The 20670-nt window shown below is 43.1% G+C and overlaps 1 protein-coding gene across 1 annotated transcript in view; it reads right to left on the bottom strand.

The window, feature by feature from the left end:
* The window catches only part of MAP9 (microtubule associated protein 9), a gene marked incomplete at its 3' end in the record, with an annotated part of 32012 nt that overhangs the window by 6497 nt on the left and 4845 nt on the right, over positions 1-20670 (bottom strand). The window contains exons 4-12 of the mRNA XM_080915598.1: positions 20192-20515; positions 14617-14828; positions 11847-11940; positions 9137-9381; positions 4733-4803; positions 2559-2727; positions 1770-1859; positions 390-551; positions 118-263 (exon numbers count right to left, since the gene is read on the bottom strand). Of these exons, the coding sequence (XP_080771724.1) occupies positions 118-263; positions 390-551; positions 1770-1859; positions 2559-2727; positions 4733-4803; positions 9137-9381; positions 11847-11940; positions 14617-14828; positions 20192-20515 (1513 nt within the window). The remainder of the gene's footprint in view (positions 1-117; positions 264-389; positions 552-1769; positions 1860-2558; positions 2728-4732; positions 4804-9136; positions 9382-11846; positions 11941-14616; positions 14829-20191; positions 20516-20670) is intronic.

Raw genomic sequence — 20670 nt, 5'->3', positions numbered from 1 at the left:
TGTAGCCTTGGGAGCAATGAGGTGAGAGACAGGAGGAGCCCTGTAAACTGTAATTAACTCCTAGGGAAGCCTCAAGCATTACCGTGGAACTACTGAGGCGCATCATGGAGGCATTACCATTTTTCAAAAGCAGTTAAACTGTCTTTCTTTTTCTCAGCAACCGCTTCTTCTTCTTTCTGTTTCTTGGCTCTTTCATATTCTTTCTCCCTCCGGGTCTTCTCCTTGAGGTATTCTAGCTTTTTCTCTTTCCATTTTTCAAAGGCCTAAAAAGAAGTTCAGAGAGACTCTCTTACTTGCCATGGCTTTTCTGAGATCAGCCTAAATACAGGAGAGCCTGCATTCAGGCCCAGCACCGGAGGGCACTTAGAGCAGCCGCCTGGGACACTCACTTGCAGGGCCTCGCCTTTTCTCACGGCATTCTCTTCTTCCGTCTTCTTCTTGTTCTTTTCCTCCAGCCTCTTTTTTGCAGCTATTTTCTTTGCTTCCTTTTCTTTCATAGCCTTCCAGGCCTCAAATGAAGCTAATGCTTCCTCTCTCTTAGCAGCCTTTTTCTATTTTGATTCAAAACAAAACAAAAGTATACAGTGATGTGTCTACACAGGAATGTAAGCCCAGACATAAATCTAGACATATGTATTTGTCGTTAATGACCCAACAGTTATCAAAGGAGAAAACTACAAAGCACTTAACTTATTCAGAATGATTTGGGCCAGCTGAGCTACAAAAGATGTTTTCCCAATTATTCCCAGCTTTTTCAATGTCAATGCACTTATCAGGTTGACTTATTTGGTATTCATGAGAAAGTATCTATTGACCTTGGTAGTATGCTAAATAAATGTTTTCAAAATTAACTACAGCAAGCTAAGTGATCCTATAAGATGTTTAGTAAAACAATACCATGAACGTTAAAAGATTATAAACTAAGGTAAGTTGCCCAAGGCACACTAGATACAGTAGCTTGTTTTGGTATAGACATAATTTTCCTATAAAATGAACATAACCAATTGTTAAATAAGGGAATCACACTAGAACATGTAGGGGCTGTACTGCAGCTTGCTATGGTTCAAATATAATGCATTTACTCTCTAAGATCCTTAAGGTCACTATTGGATCTCAAATATCGTTCAAACTTAGGAGACCTGGATTGCATCACAGAGGTGAGAACTCAGAAGCAAAATAACCCAAGGGTACACACAGCAGAGCTAACTGCACAGGTGCTGCAAAAAGAACTTCCTGGCCCTGTGCTGGTCATTTTAGGAATACTTTTCCTGTCCACCTACTTTAGTGTGAATCAGCCCAGTCAAGTGGGAAGAGGAGTGGGAAGAGGGGAAGCGTGCAGGCTCTCGGGTAGGTAAGAGGAACAGAGGGAAATCACAGCAAGGGCTGGAAAAGAGACTTGGGCATGGAGGGGGACGTGGGCCAGAGGCCATAGCAGGGGTTGGAAAACAGAACAGGGAAAGCATACAGCATCTATATTCTTGGCTAAACTCTTATCAAAGTTCATTTCTATGACGGATTCTATTGATCACACAGATACTAAGGTCACGTCAGCCCTGCTGTGTCTAGCCTAAGCATATAAAACTAGCAATGTGTGTGTGTTTTATGTAGAAATGAAATTGAATCCAAACTGAAAAGATGAAATCTGAAATCAGTTCTCCAATATGTACATTTACCACTTAAAAATAGTTTATTCGCTACCGTTAAATATCCATCCAGAGACATTTTACCAACAGAAAGTTCTGTCTTTCCTCACCCGTCTTCTGTGGTACCTGTTCATTTTGGATCCTCAAGTTTTCGCTTTCAATTCTCTTTATCCTGTGCATTTCATGTAAATACACATTTTTCTTTTCTAACCACTCCTGTGAAATTAAAGATAAAAAAGGCTATATGATGCTATAAGGTATCCAAATGACATGAAATTTTTATCTTCGTCTAAAATATTTGATAAAATTAATGTTTTACCTATAGTATTCTCTTTCCAATAATACTGTAAAACATGAGAATGATTATTGCTGCTTAAGAAAATCACATGTGAATCATCTTTCTTGTACTTCAGAACTTAAATGATTTCCTATAATGGCTAAATATATCAATATTTTACGCTGAAATTCAAGAGTAAAATTTTCCATACTAGATTATCTTCTGTGTAACAAAACAAAAAAGATTTTTCTTGAAATTCTGAAAAAAAAAATAGGAAAACCTTAGTCTGTGGAAGTCTAAAAAAAGTCTCACGGGAAAAAAAAATTAAAAAAATTTGTTGATCATGATCAACATAAACTTTCATAAGAGCAAAATAAAATGCATGTAGATTTTACAACAGACTGGCTTTAGCTATATTTCTATAAATTACAACAGTATCTTCTCTTTCCTTATAAACACTACTTTGATATTTTGAACAAAATATGGCAGTAGATAATTGAGAAAAACCCTCAGGATTTCTCACAGACTTGTAGGAACAAACCTTGTCTCCCAGTGACAGTAAGTGTCCAGTCATCACCGGGGTGGGTCACCCTGTCATTTGATGTACAAGCACTGTAGAAACGATCGGTTCTCTTTACCTGATAAACAGCTGCCCTTATGTGGTCAGCCTTGTCTGGCTCTAGACTCTGCTTCCGCGGTGGCTTCTGGTCCAAGACTTTCAAACTTCCTAAATAGTGAGAGGAGGTAGTTGCTGATGGGCTTCTTTTTGTGGGAACGGATCTCTTTAAAAACTCAGAGGTCATCAGCCTGGAAAGTTGCAAAGACACCAAGCGCATGTGTTGGGGGGGGGGGGTAACATTTGAAACGTAAATAAAGAAAATAAATAACCAATAAAAACTTTAAAAAAAAGATTTGCAATAATCAAATAATTAATGTGCACTTTCTTCTGCTACTTTAAAAAATTTTAATAGGTACTGGCAAAAATCAGCTGATTTGTATAGCTGTTAATTAATTTTTTACTGCTCTATATCAACAGAAAAAGAAAAAGAAAAAAAGAAAAAGAACCGCACTTGGTAGTTATTTAAAACTATAATTTAAAGCCTCACACCTATGTGTCCTACCCATGTGGCTGAGACAGGATTAACATAAATTCAGGGTCAGCCTGATGTACACAGTGGGGTCCAAGCTACCCTGGGCTAAGTGTGGGACCCTGTCTCAAACAAAACAAAGTGAAACAAAATTATGATTTGATGTAATGAATTATATAATTGCTTTGAAAATAATCCACTCAAAATAAGTTTGCTTAGTTCCATTCAACATAATTTAAACTTCATAACTTTATAATTTTATATTTATAAATTTAAACTTTATAATTTGAAATATAGTTCTCTTCTTGGGTACTTATGGGGTCACCCACCCTCCTCAAAAATTTTAACCCAGAATTGCTCCTGTCTAAAGGAAACACAGGGACAAAAAGTAGAGCAGAGACTGAAAGGAAGGCCATCCAGAGACTGCCTCGCCTGGGCACATATGCATCCCATATATGCAGCCAACAAACCCAGTAATTATTCCTGACACCAAGATGTGCTTGCTGACAGGAGCCTGATATGGATGTCTCCTGAGAGGTTCTGTCAGAACCTTTTTGATACAGATGAGGGTGCTTACAGCTAACCATTCGACTGAGAAAGGGGACCCCAAAGGAGGAATTAGGGGAAGAACTGAAGGATCTGGAAAGGGTTTGTAACCCCATAAGGAGAACAACAATATCAATCAACCAGGCCCTCCGACCCTGAGAGCTCCCAAGGACTAGAGCACCAACCAAAGTGCACACATGGAGAGGCCCATGGCTCCAGCTGCATATGTAGTAGAGGATGGCCTTATCTGGCATCAGTGAGAGGGGAGGCCCTTGGTCCTGTGAAGGCTCGCTGTCCCAGCACAGCAGAATGCTAGGGCAGTGGGACAGGAGTGGGTGGGTGGGTGGGGGAGCACCCTCTTAGAAGCAGGGGGAGGTAGTGTAGGATAGGGGTTTTGCAGAGGGGAGACCGAGAAGTGGGATAACATTTGAAATATAAATAAATAAAATAATCAATAAAAAAAATCTAAAAAAAAGAAACATGACCATATCATAAGTTACATGAAAAATACCAACCAAGTAGGTTTTAATCACTCTTTGAATATGTTATTGTATTATTCTGATACCTGATATACCTGAACTATGAATTTAGAAGCATAAGACCCCGTACTTTGGATATTTAGGGGAAAATCTAGCCTACCTTCCTTCTTGGTGAATAAGGTTTAGTGTGTGGAGACACTAGTTCTCTGCATAGTTCATCTGCATAGTTCTCATCCACCCTGAACTTACAATAATCCTCCTGCTTCAGCCTATGGAGTGCTGGATTATGTGCCAACATGCTGAAATTCAAATTCTTATAATTTTAATAAACCCACATAGCCCATGGAAATTGTCCATTTTTTTCTCATGTTTGACCAAAGTATTTAATAAAATAAAAATGTACTGATCTTCAGCTTTGTAGCAATTTCTATACCCTGCTCATCAAAATATGGGAGTATTAGCCATGGAGCTGAACAGTGAAATTAGGGAAAAATAAAAACACATCTGGAGAGGAAAGACCACAAGAAGATTGCCTAAAATGATAATTTTTCTATGAAAGAGTTAAGCCTCCATCACGAAGTACGGATCCCAGCTTACAATGGAAATGACTAGGAAAATCCCTGACGGCTCCTGGGATTCGTCACATAGATCTGGATGGAAGTGAGTTTTGCTAGAACTGGAACTCATACAGACTTTTACCTGCCAGAGGCACTGGACACTCTGTTATTCGTTGTCTTTTTGTTCTTCGTGTTTCTGTCTTCATTTCTTTTCTGGATGGAAAACACAGAAATCGGATCAGTCACCATGAGGAGGTCAGGCTGGGAAGCAAAGCTGAGAAAAGCAGCACCAGCAACAAGCCGCATCCAGCACGGTGCTTCTCGATCTCCCTCGGGCTGCAGCCTTTAACACCGCTCCTCGGGTTGCTGTGGTCCCGACCATAAAAATATTTTCATGGCTACTTCAAAGCTGTAACTTTGCTACTGTTGTAAACTGTAGTGTAAATATTATGCAGACGGTCTTAGGTGACCCCTAAGTGGAGGGGCTCAGGACATAGACGGCACTAGTGACAGTGAGTGGCCAGAGTGGGGATGAGGGGCTTCTGGGGGTGAGGCTGACCTGGGGAGGACTCTAGAAACACGATGGGAGCTGAGGGGCAAGTGGAGGACAACGGGAAGGTTGGAGAAGGAGGAGTTGGAGAAGGAGGAGAGCCTGGGTTCCTGACTGCCGTAAGCAATGCACACAAACGCTGAAGCTCAGTGAGATGGGAAGAGAAGAGCAGGCATTCGAAGGATTTGAGAGTTCATCAGATGACGCTAAGGAGCATGGGTATCATGCTCATGCGCAGAAAGAACGTTGGGTTCAAAGTGGGAAGGATCACTCAGCAATGCTTAAGAACAAAACCAAACATGGCCTCACAAGACTATGGCCTTACTGTGATGTGTAAACTGTATTTTAATTTAGACTTGTCTCTGTTCTGATTTCCTGTCGATACACTACAACAGACGCTTGCTTGTTACATACAGCTCTCTGTTCAACACAGGTGAGGGTGGCCTATGGAACAGTGAGGACGCCAGTGTGAGCGCAGCCCTAGACCAGTTGCAGTGCATGGGTGCTTCTACTGTGCGACTGCATGAGCCTCTCTGATACAGTCTGGTCACACTTTGGAGTTTGCACTTCGTTTGTATTTGTATTACATAAGGCACCAGGGTACTCTATATGATATAAGCCAGTTCTTACCACTAGTCATGGCTAGGCATGGACATTAGCTATATGATGCTATAAAAGGTTAAGACTAAATTCAGGGATGGGCCTTGAATTCCTGTCTTTCCAAGACTTTTAACATGAAGTCCTGTTGAATTTTGTCAAATGCTTTCTCAGCATCTAATGAGATGATCATTTGGTTTTTCTCTTTGAGTTTGTTTATATAGTGGATTATGATGGTGGATTTCCATATATTGAACGATCCATGCATCCCTGGGATGAAGTCTATTTGATCATGATGAGTGACCGTTTTGATGTGTTTTGGATTTGGTTTGCAAGAATTTTATTGAGTATTTTACATTGATATACATAAGGGAAATTGGTATGAAGTTCTCTTTCTTTGTTGGGTCTTTGTGCTGTTTAGGTATGAGTGTAATTTTGGCTTCAAAGAACAAATCTGGTAATGTTCCTTCTGTTCCTATTTTGTGGAATAGTTCGAACAGTATTGGTATTAAGTCTTCGTTGAAAGTCTGATGGAATTCTGCATCTGGTCCTGGGCTTTTTTTGCGGGGGGGATTTTTAATGACTGCTTCTATTTCTTTAGGGTTTATGGGAATGTTTAGATGGTTTATCAGAACCTGATTTAACTTTGATACCTGGTAAATATCTACAAAATTGTCCATTTCATTCAGATTTTCCAGTTTTGTTGAGTATAGGCTTTTGTAGTAGGATCTGAAGAATTTTTTGAATTTCCTCACTTTCTGTTATGTCTCCCTTTTCATTTTTGATTCTGTTAATTTGGATACTGTCTCTGTGCCCTTTGGACAGTCTGGCTAAGGGTTTATCTATCTTGTTGATTTTTCTCAAAGAACCAGCTCCTGGTTTTGTTGATTCTTTGTATAGTTCTTTTTGTCTCTACTTGGTTGATTTTAGCCCTGAGTTTGATTGTTTCCTGCCATCTACTCTTCTTGGGTATATTTACTTCTTTTTGTTCTAGAGCTTTCAGCAGTGCTGTCAAGCTGCTAGTGTTTGCTCTCTCCAGGTTCTTTTTGGAGACACTGATAGTTATGAGTTTTCTTCTAAGTACTGCTTTCATTGTCCTGTAAGTTTGGGTATGCTGTGCCTTCATTTTCATAGAATTCTTAAAAGTCTTTCATTTCTTTCTTCATTTCTTCCCTGACCAAGTTATCAGTGCACAGATATTTGTTCATCTACTACATATATGTGGGCTTTCTGTTGTGTTAATTTCCACTGAAGACCAGCCTTAGTCCATGGTGATCCAATAGAATACATGGTGTTTTGTCAATCTTTTGGTATCTGTTGAGACCTGTTTTATGACTGATTATAGGGCAATTTTGGAGAAGGTACCATGAGGTGCTAAGAAGAAGGTATATTCTTTTGTTTTAGGATGAAATATTCTATAGATATATGTTAAATCCATTTGGTTCATAAATTCTGTTAGTTTTACTGTGTCTCTGGTTTCTGTTTACATGATCTGTCTATTGAGGAAAGTAGGGTGTTGAAGTCTCCTACTATTATTGTGTGAGGTACAATGGTATGCTGGCGAGGATGTGGAGAAAGAGGAACACTCCTGATTGTTGGTGGGGTTGCAAGCTGCTACAACCACTCTGAAAATCAGTCTGGTGATTCTTCAGAAAATTGGACATAGTACTATCTAAGAACTCAGTTATACCACTCCTGGGCATACACCCAAAAGATGCTCCAACAAATAACAAGGACACATGCTCCACCATGTTCATGATAGCCTTATTTATAATTGCCAGGAGGTGGAAAAACCAGATGTCCTTCAACAGAGGAATGGATACAGAAAATGTGGTATACTTACACAGTGGAGTACTTACTACTCAGCTATTAAAAACAAGGAGTACATGAAATTCTTAGGCAAATAGATTGAACTAGAAAATATCATCCAGAGGGAGGTAACCCAGTCACAAAAGAACACACATGGTATGCACTTACTGATAAGTGGATACTAGTTCAAAAGCTTGGATGGCCCATGAAACAATTCACAGACCACATGATGCCAAGAAATGCTTGCTGACAGGAGCCTAATATGGCTGCCTCCTGAGAGGCTCTGCCAGAGCCTGACAGATACAGATGCAGATGCTTGCAGCCAACCATTGAACTGAGCACAGGAATCACAATGGAGCAATTAGAGAAAGGACTGAAGGGGTTTTCCACCCCATAGGAAGAAAACAATATCAACCAACCTGACCCCCTCCCCGCCAGAGCTCCCAGGGAACAAACCACCAACTAAAAAATATACTTGGGAGGGACTCATGTCTCCAGCTGCATATGTAGCAGAGGATGGCATTGTCTATATCAATAGAAGAAGCTCTTGGTCCTGTGAAGGCTCATTTCCTCAATGTAGGGGAATGCCAGGGTGGTGAGGTGGGAATAGGTTGGTAGGAGGGGGAGTGTTCTCGTAGAAGGAGGGGAAGAGAGAATGGGAGAGGGGGAAACCAGGAAAGGAGGTAACATTTGAAATGTAAATGCTTAACATATCCATTTAAAAGAAAAAAAAAAAGCTACAGAATTTATAAGGACAAGCCTATAGGCCACCATGCTATCACATGAGGCTTTGTTATTTTTCTAAGAACTACAATTCCCAGCATTCCAGGAAGTTACCTGGTTCCTGGGAAAGTGAGGCTTATAGGTTAGTTTGGGGTAATACAAGTGTTTGCCTTTTAATTTGATAATAGCACTACTTGGTTGTAACTGTAAATAAAGAGAGAGAGAGAGAGAGAGAGAGAGACTAAATTCAGAAGAAATAAAGACTAACAGTGCTACACTGAAAAATTTATAGGCACAGTAGTCTGACATTCTAGTACAAAGAATCATAGTTATTATGGAAAACATAAATCTGTTCCTGACATTATAACAGTGTTACTGTCCTGATGATGGCCCTGTTCATCCACTGTAAAAGGGACAGACACTGAAAAGCACTGGCCTGGCCTGGAACTCAATATGCAATCAGTGTTCTTCACACTGTTCATTAAACTGTTTATGTTCTGAAGTGATGTTAAAATTTCACCAGTGTAACAACTCTGGAGCTGTTCTCAACAACTGCATTTTGTATGATCTGATCTAACGAAACCTATATACTTAGACACATGTACTATATGATTGTGCAACTTTCTAAATGATATTACTGTGCCTGACAGTTTCCCGTGAACACTTACTTGGCTTCAGTCTGCCAAAGGCCAACTTTCCTTGAATTTGAACGTCAACTGAGCTGGGTAACACTCCTTGAAAACACAATAGCACTATCAAAAGATGCTCTCCCCGGCCAACACGGAGGCGCAAATCCAGAAACAAGATACCGGATGCTTCTATTTCTTGTGTGACGCTACAGCACCACGGTGTACATCACTGCCTTACCTTGGCCGGCTCCGCTGGCTCAGTGGGTGTTATGACACTTGGGGACGTGGAGAGCAATGGGTCAGTGGTGAGGTCATCCTCTGTAAATCCACCCTTCTCTCTTTCTTCTTCACGGTCATCAGCTGCCACCTCACCTTCCTGAGGCTGCTCAAGTTCAGGAGTAACACAGTTCACCAAAACTGAACTTCCTTCGTTGTCTTTTGATATCAAGGAATCCCAGGTTTCGGTCGGTTCTCCATCGCAATCTGTTTAGAGGCAGAGTGACAACTCTCAGTCTTCCTCCTTCCACGCAGTGTGTCACAGGCTCCTTTACTGTCCTTCAAACATGTGTGGTCATACTCTGAAATGTTCGGCTTTTAAGTGAACGCATGCATGTGTGGATGTGTGTATATGCGTGTCTCTGTGTGTGTTTGTGTGACTATGAATGCAGATGCCCTTCTCAGAGGTCATATGATTCAAAAATCTCCAGCAGCTGTGAGATGCCTGGTTTGGGTGCTAGGAATGAACCTGGGTCCTCTGGCATAGCAGAAATACTACACGCTCTTAACAGCTGTCCCTGTCTTTTGGAGAGAGGAATTATATAGCTGAAGCTGAGCTTGAACCCCTGACCTGTCTTCTTTTACCTCCCAAGTGCTGGAATTGTAGGCATGTGCCATGACGCCTGGCTATAATCTCTCCTTTCTTACAAATCAAAACGAAGCTACCTAATTAAATTTGAGCACACTTGATTTATGAATGCAAAAAATGCTTATTCAATCTAATTAAACATTTCACAAGTCTCATATTTAGAAAATACACCATGTGCATAATTAGGATGGAATAATTACTCCCAAGTCAGAAACAACATGTATATGCAAATCAGGTAACTGAGCTGCCCTGTCCATTCATAAAGCCCATGAATTTGAAGCTAAGAGCATGCTGGGAAGGCTGGAGGCAAACAGCTCCATGGCACTGTCGGTGTAGCAGCTCAGGTGAACTGCACAGATTCAGAGAGAAGCGCAGTACGGTGGTTTGAATAGGTATGACTCCCATAGACTCAGGTGTTCAGATGCTTGGCCCTTGGGGAGTGGCGCCGTTAGGAGGCGTGGCCTTGCTGGAATGGGTGTGGCCTCGTTAGAGGATGTGTGTTACTGTGCAGGTAGACGCTGATGTCTCCCTCACTCAAGCATGTGAGGCACAGTGCCCGTGGCTCCTTCTCCAGCACCATGTCTGTCTGCACGGTGTTATGGACTAAACCTCTGAAACGCAAAGCCAGCCCATTAAATGTTTTCCTTTGTTGGGGTCACGGTGTATCTACCATGCAATGAAACCCTAAGACACACATGGATTCCTGTAATTCATCTCAAAGATCTAGCCAGGGGTAGGCCATCTTCACCCCTTCAGGATATGCCTCCCATGAAGGAGGCACCAAGGGCTAGCGTGAGGCACACTTGGGTCTCCTCAGCATGGGCTCAAGCTCAACATCAGAAGACTGAGTTCGGCTTTCATTGAACTGCTTCTGTTTATATGGCCTCTTTGACGCTTTGAGACATTCAACAGAGGGAGCCAACAGTCCCTGTATGATAGCAGTTTTGATTTCTACCAAGACCTAACTTCAGTCACTGCGAAGTCTTAATTCTGCTACCTTCACTGTGGCTACTGGGGGTGGGGGTGGGGGCATAACTAAGTTTAAAAATTACTTCCTCATTACAGTTGCTATGTTCCAATTTGAAGAGCATTCATGACTTGATTCATTGTTGTGAACTTTGGAGCTGCGAAAAGAACCAGGACCTAAGAGTCAGGGTCAAATTATGTGTCACCTCTGACCTTAGGTACCACCCTTGTGAAAAGCCAGGGCTGGCACTGGAGCGGAGCCTGTGGAGAAATGCTAGTCCTTGCTTGGACCCCATGGCTACTTTTTAATGCAACTCAGTACCACCAATCCAGGGGTGACATCATCCACAAGCGGGTGGTTCCTACCACATGAATGAATGAATGAAATAACCAAGAAAATGAGCCACAGGCTCGCCTGCAGGTCATTCTGATGGAAGCATCCCCTCAACTGAGATTCCCCATTCTGAGGCATATTTAGGTATGTTAGGGTGACTGAAACCTAATGAATGCTCGCCACACACAGCAGCAGTCTCTGTGAACAACCCTTGCTTCCAGTTGCACTGAGCTACATGTTCTATAACACTAAAAAGAGAAACGGCATTAGCAACACACACATCACATTTAATATGTGTTATTCTGACAGTGTTTGTTCTTGGGGGATCCCTACTCATTCCTAGTTTAAAATTACCACAACCACGGCCGGCTATCTAAGGATAATTCACAGGCCCAGAGAGGCTTGCTACTCCATCCATGTGTCTACATCTGGATAAAAAGTCCACAAGAATTATGTTGTGTTGTCTTCATGGTTAAAGTGATATACACATAACACAGGCTCACCTTAAATGATCCCCCCCCCAAGTTGTCCTTTAGCGTATGCTCAGGGTATAAAAGCATTTTAACACTTAATGTCATGAGAGCCTTTGGGGACAGGAACTACAGTACACTGGGGAATCAGAGGCACTGGGAAATTAACTTCTGTTTTCTGAAGTCACCCAGACAACTGCAGTCAGGATTAAAACTCAAAGAAAAACAAACCTACTTTCCCCATACATAATCAAAATACACACAGCAAGTAATACGGAGCTCACAAAGAAGGTATAGTAAGAGGTGTAACTACCTTTTATGGGAATCTTTTCCTGAGATCCTGGTGATGTGCAACCTCCAGGGCTTTCTTTGAGGGAAGATGAGGTCAGACTTTGTAAGAGCGAGTCCTATTAAAAATATTACCATATAAGGTTAACCCTGAGGGCTCCCAGAAGCAACAGAATCATTAACAGTTGTTGATGCTACAAATTTGTCTCAAGGGCTAAGGGTGCTTCCTGCTCTTCCACAGGAACCCCATCTCGGCTCTTAGAACCCACGTGGGCAGCTCACAACTATGTGTAACCTCAGTTCCTAGGGACCTAACACTCTCTTATGCCCCGGACAGCAAATGCCAAACTCTCAGGAAGCAAACACCAGGGGCCAGTAAGATGGCTCAGGAGATAAAGAGCTTGCTTTGAAAGCCCGAACACCTAGAGTCAGTCCCCACCCATGTAAAGGTGGAAGATTTTAAGTTTCCCAAACTTGTCCTCTGTCCACTGGCAAGCTGAAGCATGCACAGGAGAGGCAACGGACAGAAATAGTAAAGAGATGCAGGGGAGAGCAAGACAGAAATAAGAAAAGAACAAATGGACAAACAGAGTTGACGGCACAGATGTCTCTGCAAAAAAAGACTCCAGTCCCAAATCCTTCTACTGGAGAACCTTCTAATTTCACTTTTCATAACTGTGTGTTTCATAACAAACGTTCAGCCAGTGAAGAGAGAAGACACAGACACACAGACACAATAACAGACACACAAACACAGTAACAGACACACAAACAATAACAAATAATCCTATCTGACGGACATTCAAGCCTGGTTATACGTTTAAAAAGCTCATATAGCAATATCTTTATACACACAGACACACACACACGGGAGGATTAACAAAAGAGTAACAAATCAGATCACAATAGTGATGATGCCTTGATCAATCATGGTTTGAGACAGGACCATGTATGAGGAACAGGATCATCCATCCAGCACACAGGTACGTACTCTGAAGAAAGGCAAGAGGAGGATGCAGAGAAGCCAAAGTCCTTCCCTCGCACCTCTGCAGTACCGGTGTGGTATCTGGGGCTTTATGTGAGAGCTTATGTAGAAATGAAGGTGCTTGAGAACCGCTGCATACACAGGGGACCAAGCAGTGAGGAGACAAAGGTTCCACACGCAGGAAAGGGAAGCCCTGGTCTAGCCACATGGGAAGTGCCCTGAGAGTGACCTTAAAGAATCAGAGCAGAGCCAGGGAGACTTACAGTGAGCAGTAGGGGACATTTAAGTGTTAAAAATAGTGTCCAGCAGGATAATAGTTTGCCATTATGGGTTATGTCAGACCACGTGAATGAGGCCTCAAGACCACCTCTGATCTTGGAAACACTCCGTGATTTACAGACAAGATCTACCTAAAACACCAACAGTGTGATGGCAAAGCTGAGGAAGGCCGGAGGGAAGAACTGTGCCAGGGCTGAGGCAGTGGCGAGATGCTGGATATGTTCCTGTGAGACTTTTGTCATACCGTGCTGCTACTTCCAAACAAAAAGGAGCACACACGCTCATCACAGTCATAAAAGATAGGGCACATGGAAATACAGGGAAATACTCAGTTAAGACTCCGCACCTCTATAAACTGCGCCCCCTTCCTCAACTCAGGTTCGCCCAGAGACCTTTGTTGTGAGCACCACATTTGCAAATGTAACTGTAGTTTACAGCTGATGAAGGCATACGGCCCTAACTCCAACAGTATTTGTTTGAGGACAGAAGAGGGACACAGAGGCACAGCCCTGGTTATGAAGGCAGAGTGCTGTGATGCCTCTTCAGACCAAGGAGGGCCACAGCTGCTGGCAGCCACCAGAAGGTGCAAGAGGCAAGAAGAGAGGCCCTGTTTAGGGCCTTAGAGAGGGTGGCTTGACACCTAGATGTCTGAACTACAAAAACAAGATTCCTCCTCTTGCCTGTCCCCTGGCTTATGGTAGCCTCAGGAAACCAATCCCAAGGTCACCCGAGCAGGTAGGTAACTGTATTAAATACATAAAAATCACTGTTTGGGTTCCTCTCGATTGTTCAGAACAAATTTACAACTAACCAGAGAGCACAGGTAGCTCTAAGTGACTCTGGGGTCTGACCTACAGGTAGAGGTCCTGAGGTGTATCCACACTATCTCCTTCCGTACCCACACCACACATGCGTGGAAAGAGATGGGAGCCTAGCCAGGCTGCTTGCAGCTCATCTTCCTGGACCTGCCTTAGGAAATAACAGAGAAACTGTACTTTTCCGAGACATGACAAGGAAGCTGCCTTTTCACAGTGAACTACAGAGAGATGACAGGGGACCTCCCTGGTGACACTGAAATCATAGCTCCTCATAGAAGCTTGGGGATGTATCACGTCCTACAGAAGACAGAGCTGTGCCCTGAGAGTAAGTCCAGACAAAAGAACATAAACTAAAATGTCCTTAGCCAAAGTTATATAAGCAAAGACGAATACATAGTCACATACGTTACTACCATTCAAGATAGGCTACACTATAAATACCCAGAAAAAAATTATCTTAATATTTCACCTTCTCTGAAATCAGGTGCATCTCACTATAACTGATATGCTATAGATTTCTGGTGGTGTGGAAAACCATGCTACATTTTCAGTTAAGGGAATTTTGGGCTTAATGGGGTCTAATATACTAATTGGCCTCTTTACCAATTGCAAAAGAAAATGGAACACACACACACATACACTACACACACACACACACAAACCACGACAGATCTGAACTGAAGTACAGTTCAATAGATCCACATTATGCCAACCTCGAGATCGAGGTTTTCCGAGTATACATTTTCCTTTGTGCCATTCTGCCTTGGGAGGGAAGGTGTGGGAGCAGAGTCTTCAACTGTGGAATGTTCTTCATCAACTCCCGATCGAACTCCCTCCTCAGTGGGGCTGCTCTTTTTTAACATGCTCCTTGGCCGGGGCGAAGGCTTAAAGTGGCCATCTGCATCTAGACTGCTGTTGTTTTCCCCTGAAAAAGAAAAACACTTTCGGGTGAGTGTATGAAACAGGCCATGGCTCCAGCTGCCCTCCGGAAGCTGTCATGATGCTCAGAGCATCCAAGGAGCACACACTTCTCCACAAGCTCCAATAGAGCGCAGATAGCGGAGAGTTCATAATGGAAATCCAAGAATAGTTGCCATCCTGTAAGTAGCTAATGAGTCTAATTCAGTTTTATAAGAAAGTCCATTTCGATTTTATGAGTACACATAGTATTGAAAACACTTCCAAACACGTAAACTATCACACCAGAAGAATGCTCTACTGACACCAGGCCCTCTATGCCACACCAGACCTTTCACCATTCAGCAGCAAGGTCTCCATCCAAAGACTTCGTAGGTCGAGAAAGGATGGGATCCTAAATACATAATTGGACAGCACAAAGGTAAGTTTGGTTACAATCATGCCAGGATGGATCCTGATGGGAGGCCTCTCGCTAGAGGAAGGGATGCAGGAAGAGCTGAGTAGTTACAGGTCTCTCCCATCCAGAAAGCTTCCTAAGCAATGATGGTGGCACAGCAGTGTGCTCAGCACTCAGGAAAACTGAGTTCAACCCCTAGCATCCCAGATACAGAATAGGAACTTCAGAAGAAACTTTTACAGGCACTGAATTCTCTTCTCTCTAAGATGCAAACCTGCTGCTGGTATACTTTCAGCTACCAAACACTGATGAGATTTTCCCATTTATGTACTTTTAACTAACTTTTACCAATCATGTATATTTATGGCTCCCACGTTCTAACCAATTTATTCTTCTATAACTTTAAAACTGAGCTAACCCAACATGCACCTTCTCCATGACTACGAGTGTCTCATGAATGTTGCTAGAAAGAAGATTCTGAAGCCATGTCAAAATGGTGTCACTATGTCCTACTGTTTTGTTTTAGCTCTTCATAAACTCTGGCCAATGTTCTTTTCACTTTTCTGTATATCGAAGCATCATTACACTGAAAGGTGCCACCGATACAAACTAGTCTCCCTTATTCTGTGTCCTCCCCACTCCTGGCTCTTATCTGTTTCTAAACACTGCTTCCCTGACAAGAAATCCCATCACCCCTCTCTGCAGAGTCTGAGGGGCTCTTCCTCCTCCAACGCTAAGCAGCAAAGACTCAGTGGCCTGTGAACAGCATCGAAGGTGCCCCTGTCTGTTGCTGGTCACCTGTGCGGAAGTTTCCTGGCTCTTCCACTTTGGGACTTGTGTTCTGTGGTCTGTTTTGCAGGCGGGCACACACTCTGTACAACCCCACCTTTCTCAGTGCACATCTTCCTGCCGAAAACATCAGATCTTGGGTTCTCTTCTGACAAATGTGTGTGGCGTTCAAGCCTCAGCTCCAAATATTGTGCCAAGAAGCCTTCGAGTTATCTTTGTTTGTAGTGTTTCTTAAAGTACTTTCTGATGTTCAGCACAGCACTTACTGTGGCATAATGTTACCAGAACGTGTTCACCTGGCAGAATGGATACCGTATACTGTTGGATACAAGTCCCCAGTGATGCTCCCTCCAGTCCCCAGCAACTACCACGCTACTTCCAATCTCTAAGTCTGACCCCTTAAGAGGCCCCATGCTTTCCTTTCAGTTCTGACAGTTGTCACCATAAGCTTCCCAGTATAACCTAACCATGGAAGAACTGCATGGGTTGTTCTTGTCAACCTGTCATACACCTAGACATGTTCTCGAGGAATGAATTTCAGCTGAGGAACTGACCTACAAGCAAGTCTGTGGGCCGTCTCTGACTGATGATCAATGTGCGAACACGCAGCCCACGGAGCATGGTACCACTCTTGGCAAGTGTTCCAGGGTTGCGTAAGAAAGCAGGCTGAGCAAGCCATGCCTCTGCGTCAGCTCCTGCCCCTGGTTTCCCGAGTGAGGCTCCTGTCCTGGCTGTCTTTAATTACGGACGCTAATGTAATGAATGCTTTCTTCCCTCTGCTACTTTGAAATGGATCTGCTCCCAAAGACTCAAGTTTGAATGCTGAGGGAATGGAGCCAAGAGGTGTGGCCTTGTTGGAGTAAGTGTGGCCTCCTTGAAGGAAATGTGTCACCGGAGCTTTGAGACCCTCCCCCACACTCAACTTTCTACTGCCTGCTGATCAAGATGTAGAATTCTCAGCAACTTCTCCAGCACCTCATCTGTCTGCATGCCTCCAAGCTTCCAGCCATGATGATAACGGAAAGCCGGCCCCAACTCAATGTTGTCTTTTATAAGGGCTCTTGTGATCACGCGGTATATCTTCACAGCAATGGAAACCATAATTTAGACACCCGCCAAGTTGTGTTTGGTCATGGTGTGTATTACTGCAGCAGAAGGCAAACTCAGACAAGGTTTTCCCGGCACTGCTTGAGGAGCCAGGGAGAGGACACGAAGAGTCCACAGGACAGGGCCTGAGAGACACTCGGTGCTCAGTGAGCGCCAACAGTGGGAAGATGATTTCTTCCATTTTTATCCAGTGACTTGCCAATTATAATTGCAGTTCCTTGGGGGGAAGTTTCTCCATGACACCATCTGTATAATTTTTGCAGGTGAGTGTCTCATGATCTACCTTTCCCACCTCCTTCCCCTCTACCACTTTATCACAGACCCCAGCCCACTCACAGCAGACTTTATTCTTCCTCCTCCCCCTCCAGAAACCCTCCTTGGTGTTTTAGGTAACGCAACAATCTGCCATTCTTACTACAACTTTTATACAGTTCCTCACTGGAGTCTAAAGGCTTGGTCTAAGCTGTTTTAGTGTTACATTCCTGTTCATTAGTTTGTAGCATGAGGAAACACAATGAGCTCTGAATACACACACAGAGACAAATCCATCACTTGCTTATGAAAAATCGTCAAACTGTTCTGAGCACTTCAAACGTAGAAAATCACTGAATTGTTGGTTTTAACTCCTAAGTACTGAACCGCTTAGAGGTGTGAAAACTAAGATCTTTATCTTACAGATGAATTAAATGAGATCAAGGCTGGATTGTGCCAAAGGCTAAAAGCTCCACCAAACTGTAAACAGGAGATGAATGCAGAAACACCTAAACTGTAGCACCCTTGGGAGACCCTTGCAAAAAACGGCACAGTGAAACTCCCTGTGATAGCTGCTCCACCAGGCCAGTGTCTGGTCCCCATAGTCAGCATAAAGGTAAGCAGGAGCAGAGAAAACCATCAGTGGAATTGGTGGGGTGGGTGGAACTGGGGGCTTCATTCAGGCTTGGCTATGCTCTACCTCTGACCTATGGCTCACATTACAAATATCAAGTTCCAAAGACCCCATGAAAGAAGATGTCAAAGAATTTTGAGAGTACAGCTAAAGCCAAGAAGTGCATTCCTCGTTTCATGAATGAATCAGCTGTGGATTTATCTATTCATTTAGATCCTTCAGGAATTCTCTGTTCCGGGTGCCTTTTAGGGACACCAGCCTCAATTTTGATTCTTTGCACTGAAAACACTTGACGCCTTTAGCATATTTAACATCCCATTTCCATTTCCATAAATGCTTTCAAGGTCTTAGGAGAAAAGTAAATTCTTTTCATCTGAAATGCTTTGTATCAACCCTAAGGAGATTCTCTACTTAGTGATTTTCAGCTTGGAAACCCTGAATTCTGCCACACCTACGGATGCACACAGATGCTGCTGCCACCTTGTGGTTAGAATGGAGTATTGCCTTACGTATTTTAATGCATCTTTACTTCGGCTTCCCCACCCACTTTTTCTCCTGGACTCTAGCCAAAGTCTTGTTTTTTAGTCCACATCTATGTAACCTCAGATTCCCAGCAAATCTCCTGCCTCATGAGCTAGAGTGCTAGGATCTCAAGTACACACTAATACACCAGGCACTAGCATAACTTTAAACATGTATTGACTAGGTGGAGTATTGCTTGGCACCTACATTAAGCTGATAATCATACACATCCAGACTATAAAGTTTGCTGCTATATTCACATTTCTTCTCTGTCTTCCTTTTAAACTTAGTTCTCTGGTCAGTTCTGGATAATCAAATTTAGGACCTGTTTCATAAGTTGGGCAAGCATTCGCCCACAGTACAACATCCCTGGTCCGCCTCACATGTTCTTAACGACAAAGTTCCACCATGTTCCTTTCTACCTATCATTACCAAGCACACTTGGAAAGCTCAGCTTAGAAGCTGGTCCAGCCTCCTTATGCTGTCTGCTTACATTTGATGGCTTTTTCTGGTTAACTTCAAAACATCCCAAAGCAGTACTGCAGGACAAGAAAAGCAGGTTTGCCCTCCCACTCACGAAGCTCGAGCGACTGAAACTACTCTGCCTGAGTCACACATAGCTGACACCTGGCAATGCTTCTGTGTCCATGTCTTGGACACTTTCCTAGGGGGGGTCTCGGCTCTACTTTGATCCTTGTAAGGTTCCCAGGATGCACAGGGAGGGAAGGTCCGTCCCTTAACATACGTCTGAAATAAACGTCTACCTTACGTCACTGGTGCCATCTGCCACGTTAAAAATGAGCCACCGACAGCACCACACTAAAGAGCATGATGGGCCGGGGTGGTGATGGGGATGGCTGGGGTGGTGGCGGAGAGTTTATGTATCTCGGCTTCAACTAGTTTTCCCTTTATAAAACAGAAGGAAAGATGGCCAGGAGACACCGAGCCCTCCTCTGGTCATACTTTGCCTCTCCCAAGGGCTTCCAGGGCAACACTTCTTGGCTGCCCTCACTCCATCCTTCCTCCCGAAGGTCTGGAGCTCAGCAGACTAGTGGAGAGTTCTCTGGTGCTTCTCAGTCACACTAGGAAGTCACTTCAGGAAGCTGCATTTTGGCTGGCAGCACATTCAATGCAAAAAAAAAAAAAAAAAAAAAAAAAAAAAAAAAACAAAAACAAAGAAGGAGTCTGGCTTCTTAAGGGAGCGTCAAGAAGCGTCAAGAAGCTTCATTAAACAGCCAAAGCAAAATGTCAGTATGGAAATGCCTCTGTGCTTCACGGTCCTGACCTTGAACCCACAGCCCAGTGCCTGCCGTCCACCAGGCTACCACGTCCCTACACCATCTGCCTTTTGCAGATGACTGTTTTAATCTTGGGAGCACGTGGGGATTAGAATAGCTTCACTGCAGCTGCGGCCCCACAGAGAAGAGCAGCTGCTGAGCCAGGTGAGTGGGAGGCACAGCTGTGGGTGACCACAGCTGCCCAGGCGTCCTCTCCAGCCCCAGCTCTGATTTCAGAGTGAATATACAATGGGCCTTCGTAGCTATGGTTACTAAGTTATAACTGGAAAACTGGAAAGTTAAATATATCAAACACCATAAAAAGTATTTTGCGAAAGGTTATCCTGAAATGAATAGACTGGAAACATAATGATAGTAACTTCCCCAGTTACCTGAAGATGTGCTTCTTTTGACAGGGAGCATCCTGGGTGTAGGCTTTATTGTAATGATCTCCCTGTCCACTTCTTGATCATCATTTTGAGATTTGGGGAAGGAATTTCCAGTCATATCTTCTTGAGCATCTGGTGACGTTCCTTCACTGTCGAGAATGACGGAGTCCAGGTCATCTTTGGATATTTCCCTGTTGACTTTCTTGGTTTTCAAAAAAGACAGTCTTGGAGAATTCTTTTCCTCATCGTCAGATATATGAAAATCATTCATCTTTTTTCTAACTAGACTTTCATCTGTTGAGGTATCTGAAAATTCACCCAAAGAAACTGAAATAAAAACAAGAAAAGGTGTTTTCAACAGTGTATTTTAAACATTCAAAAATTATATTCTATTTCTTTGAAAAGCAAGACTACCTTCATAAACAGAAATGGCTAGAAACAAATCAATAACCCCACATAAGTCCATATATATTTTGTAACTT

The sequence above is a fragment of the Micromys minutus genome (genome assembly GCF_963924665.1).
Source record: "Micromys minutus genome assembly, chromosome: 4".
In the NCBI taxonomy this organism is placed as follows: domain Eukaryota; kingdom Metazoa; phylum Chordata; class Mammalia; order Rodentia; family Muridae; genus Micromys; species Micromys minutus.
This window is presented reverse-complemented; position numbering and strand designations above follow the sequence as displayed.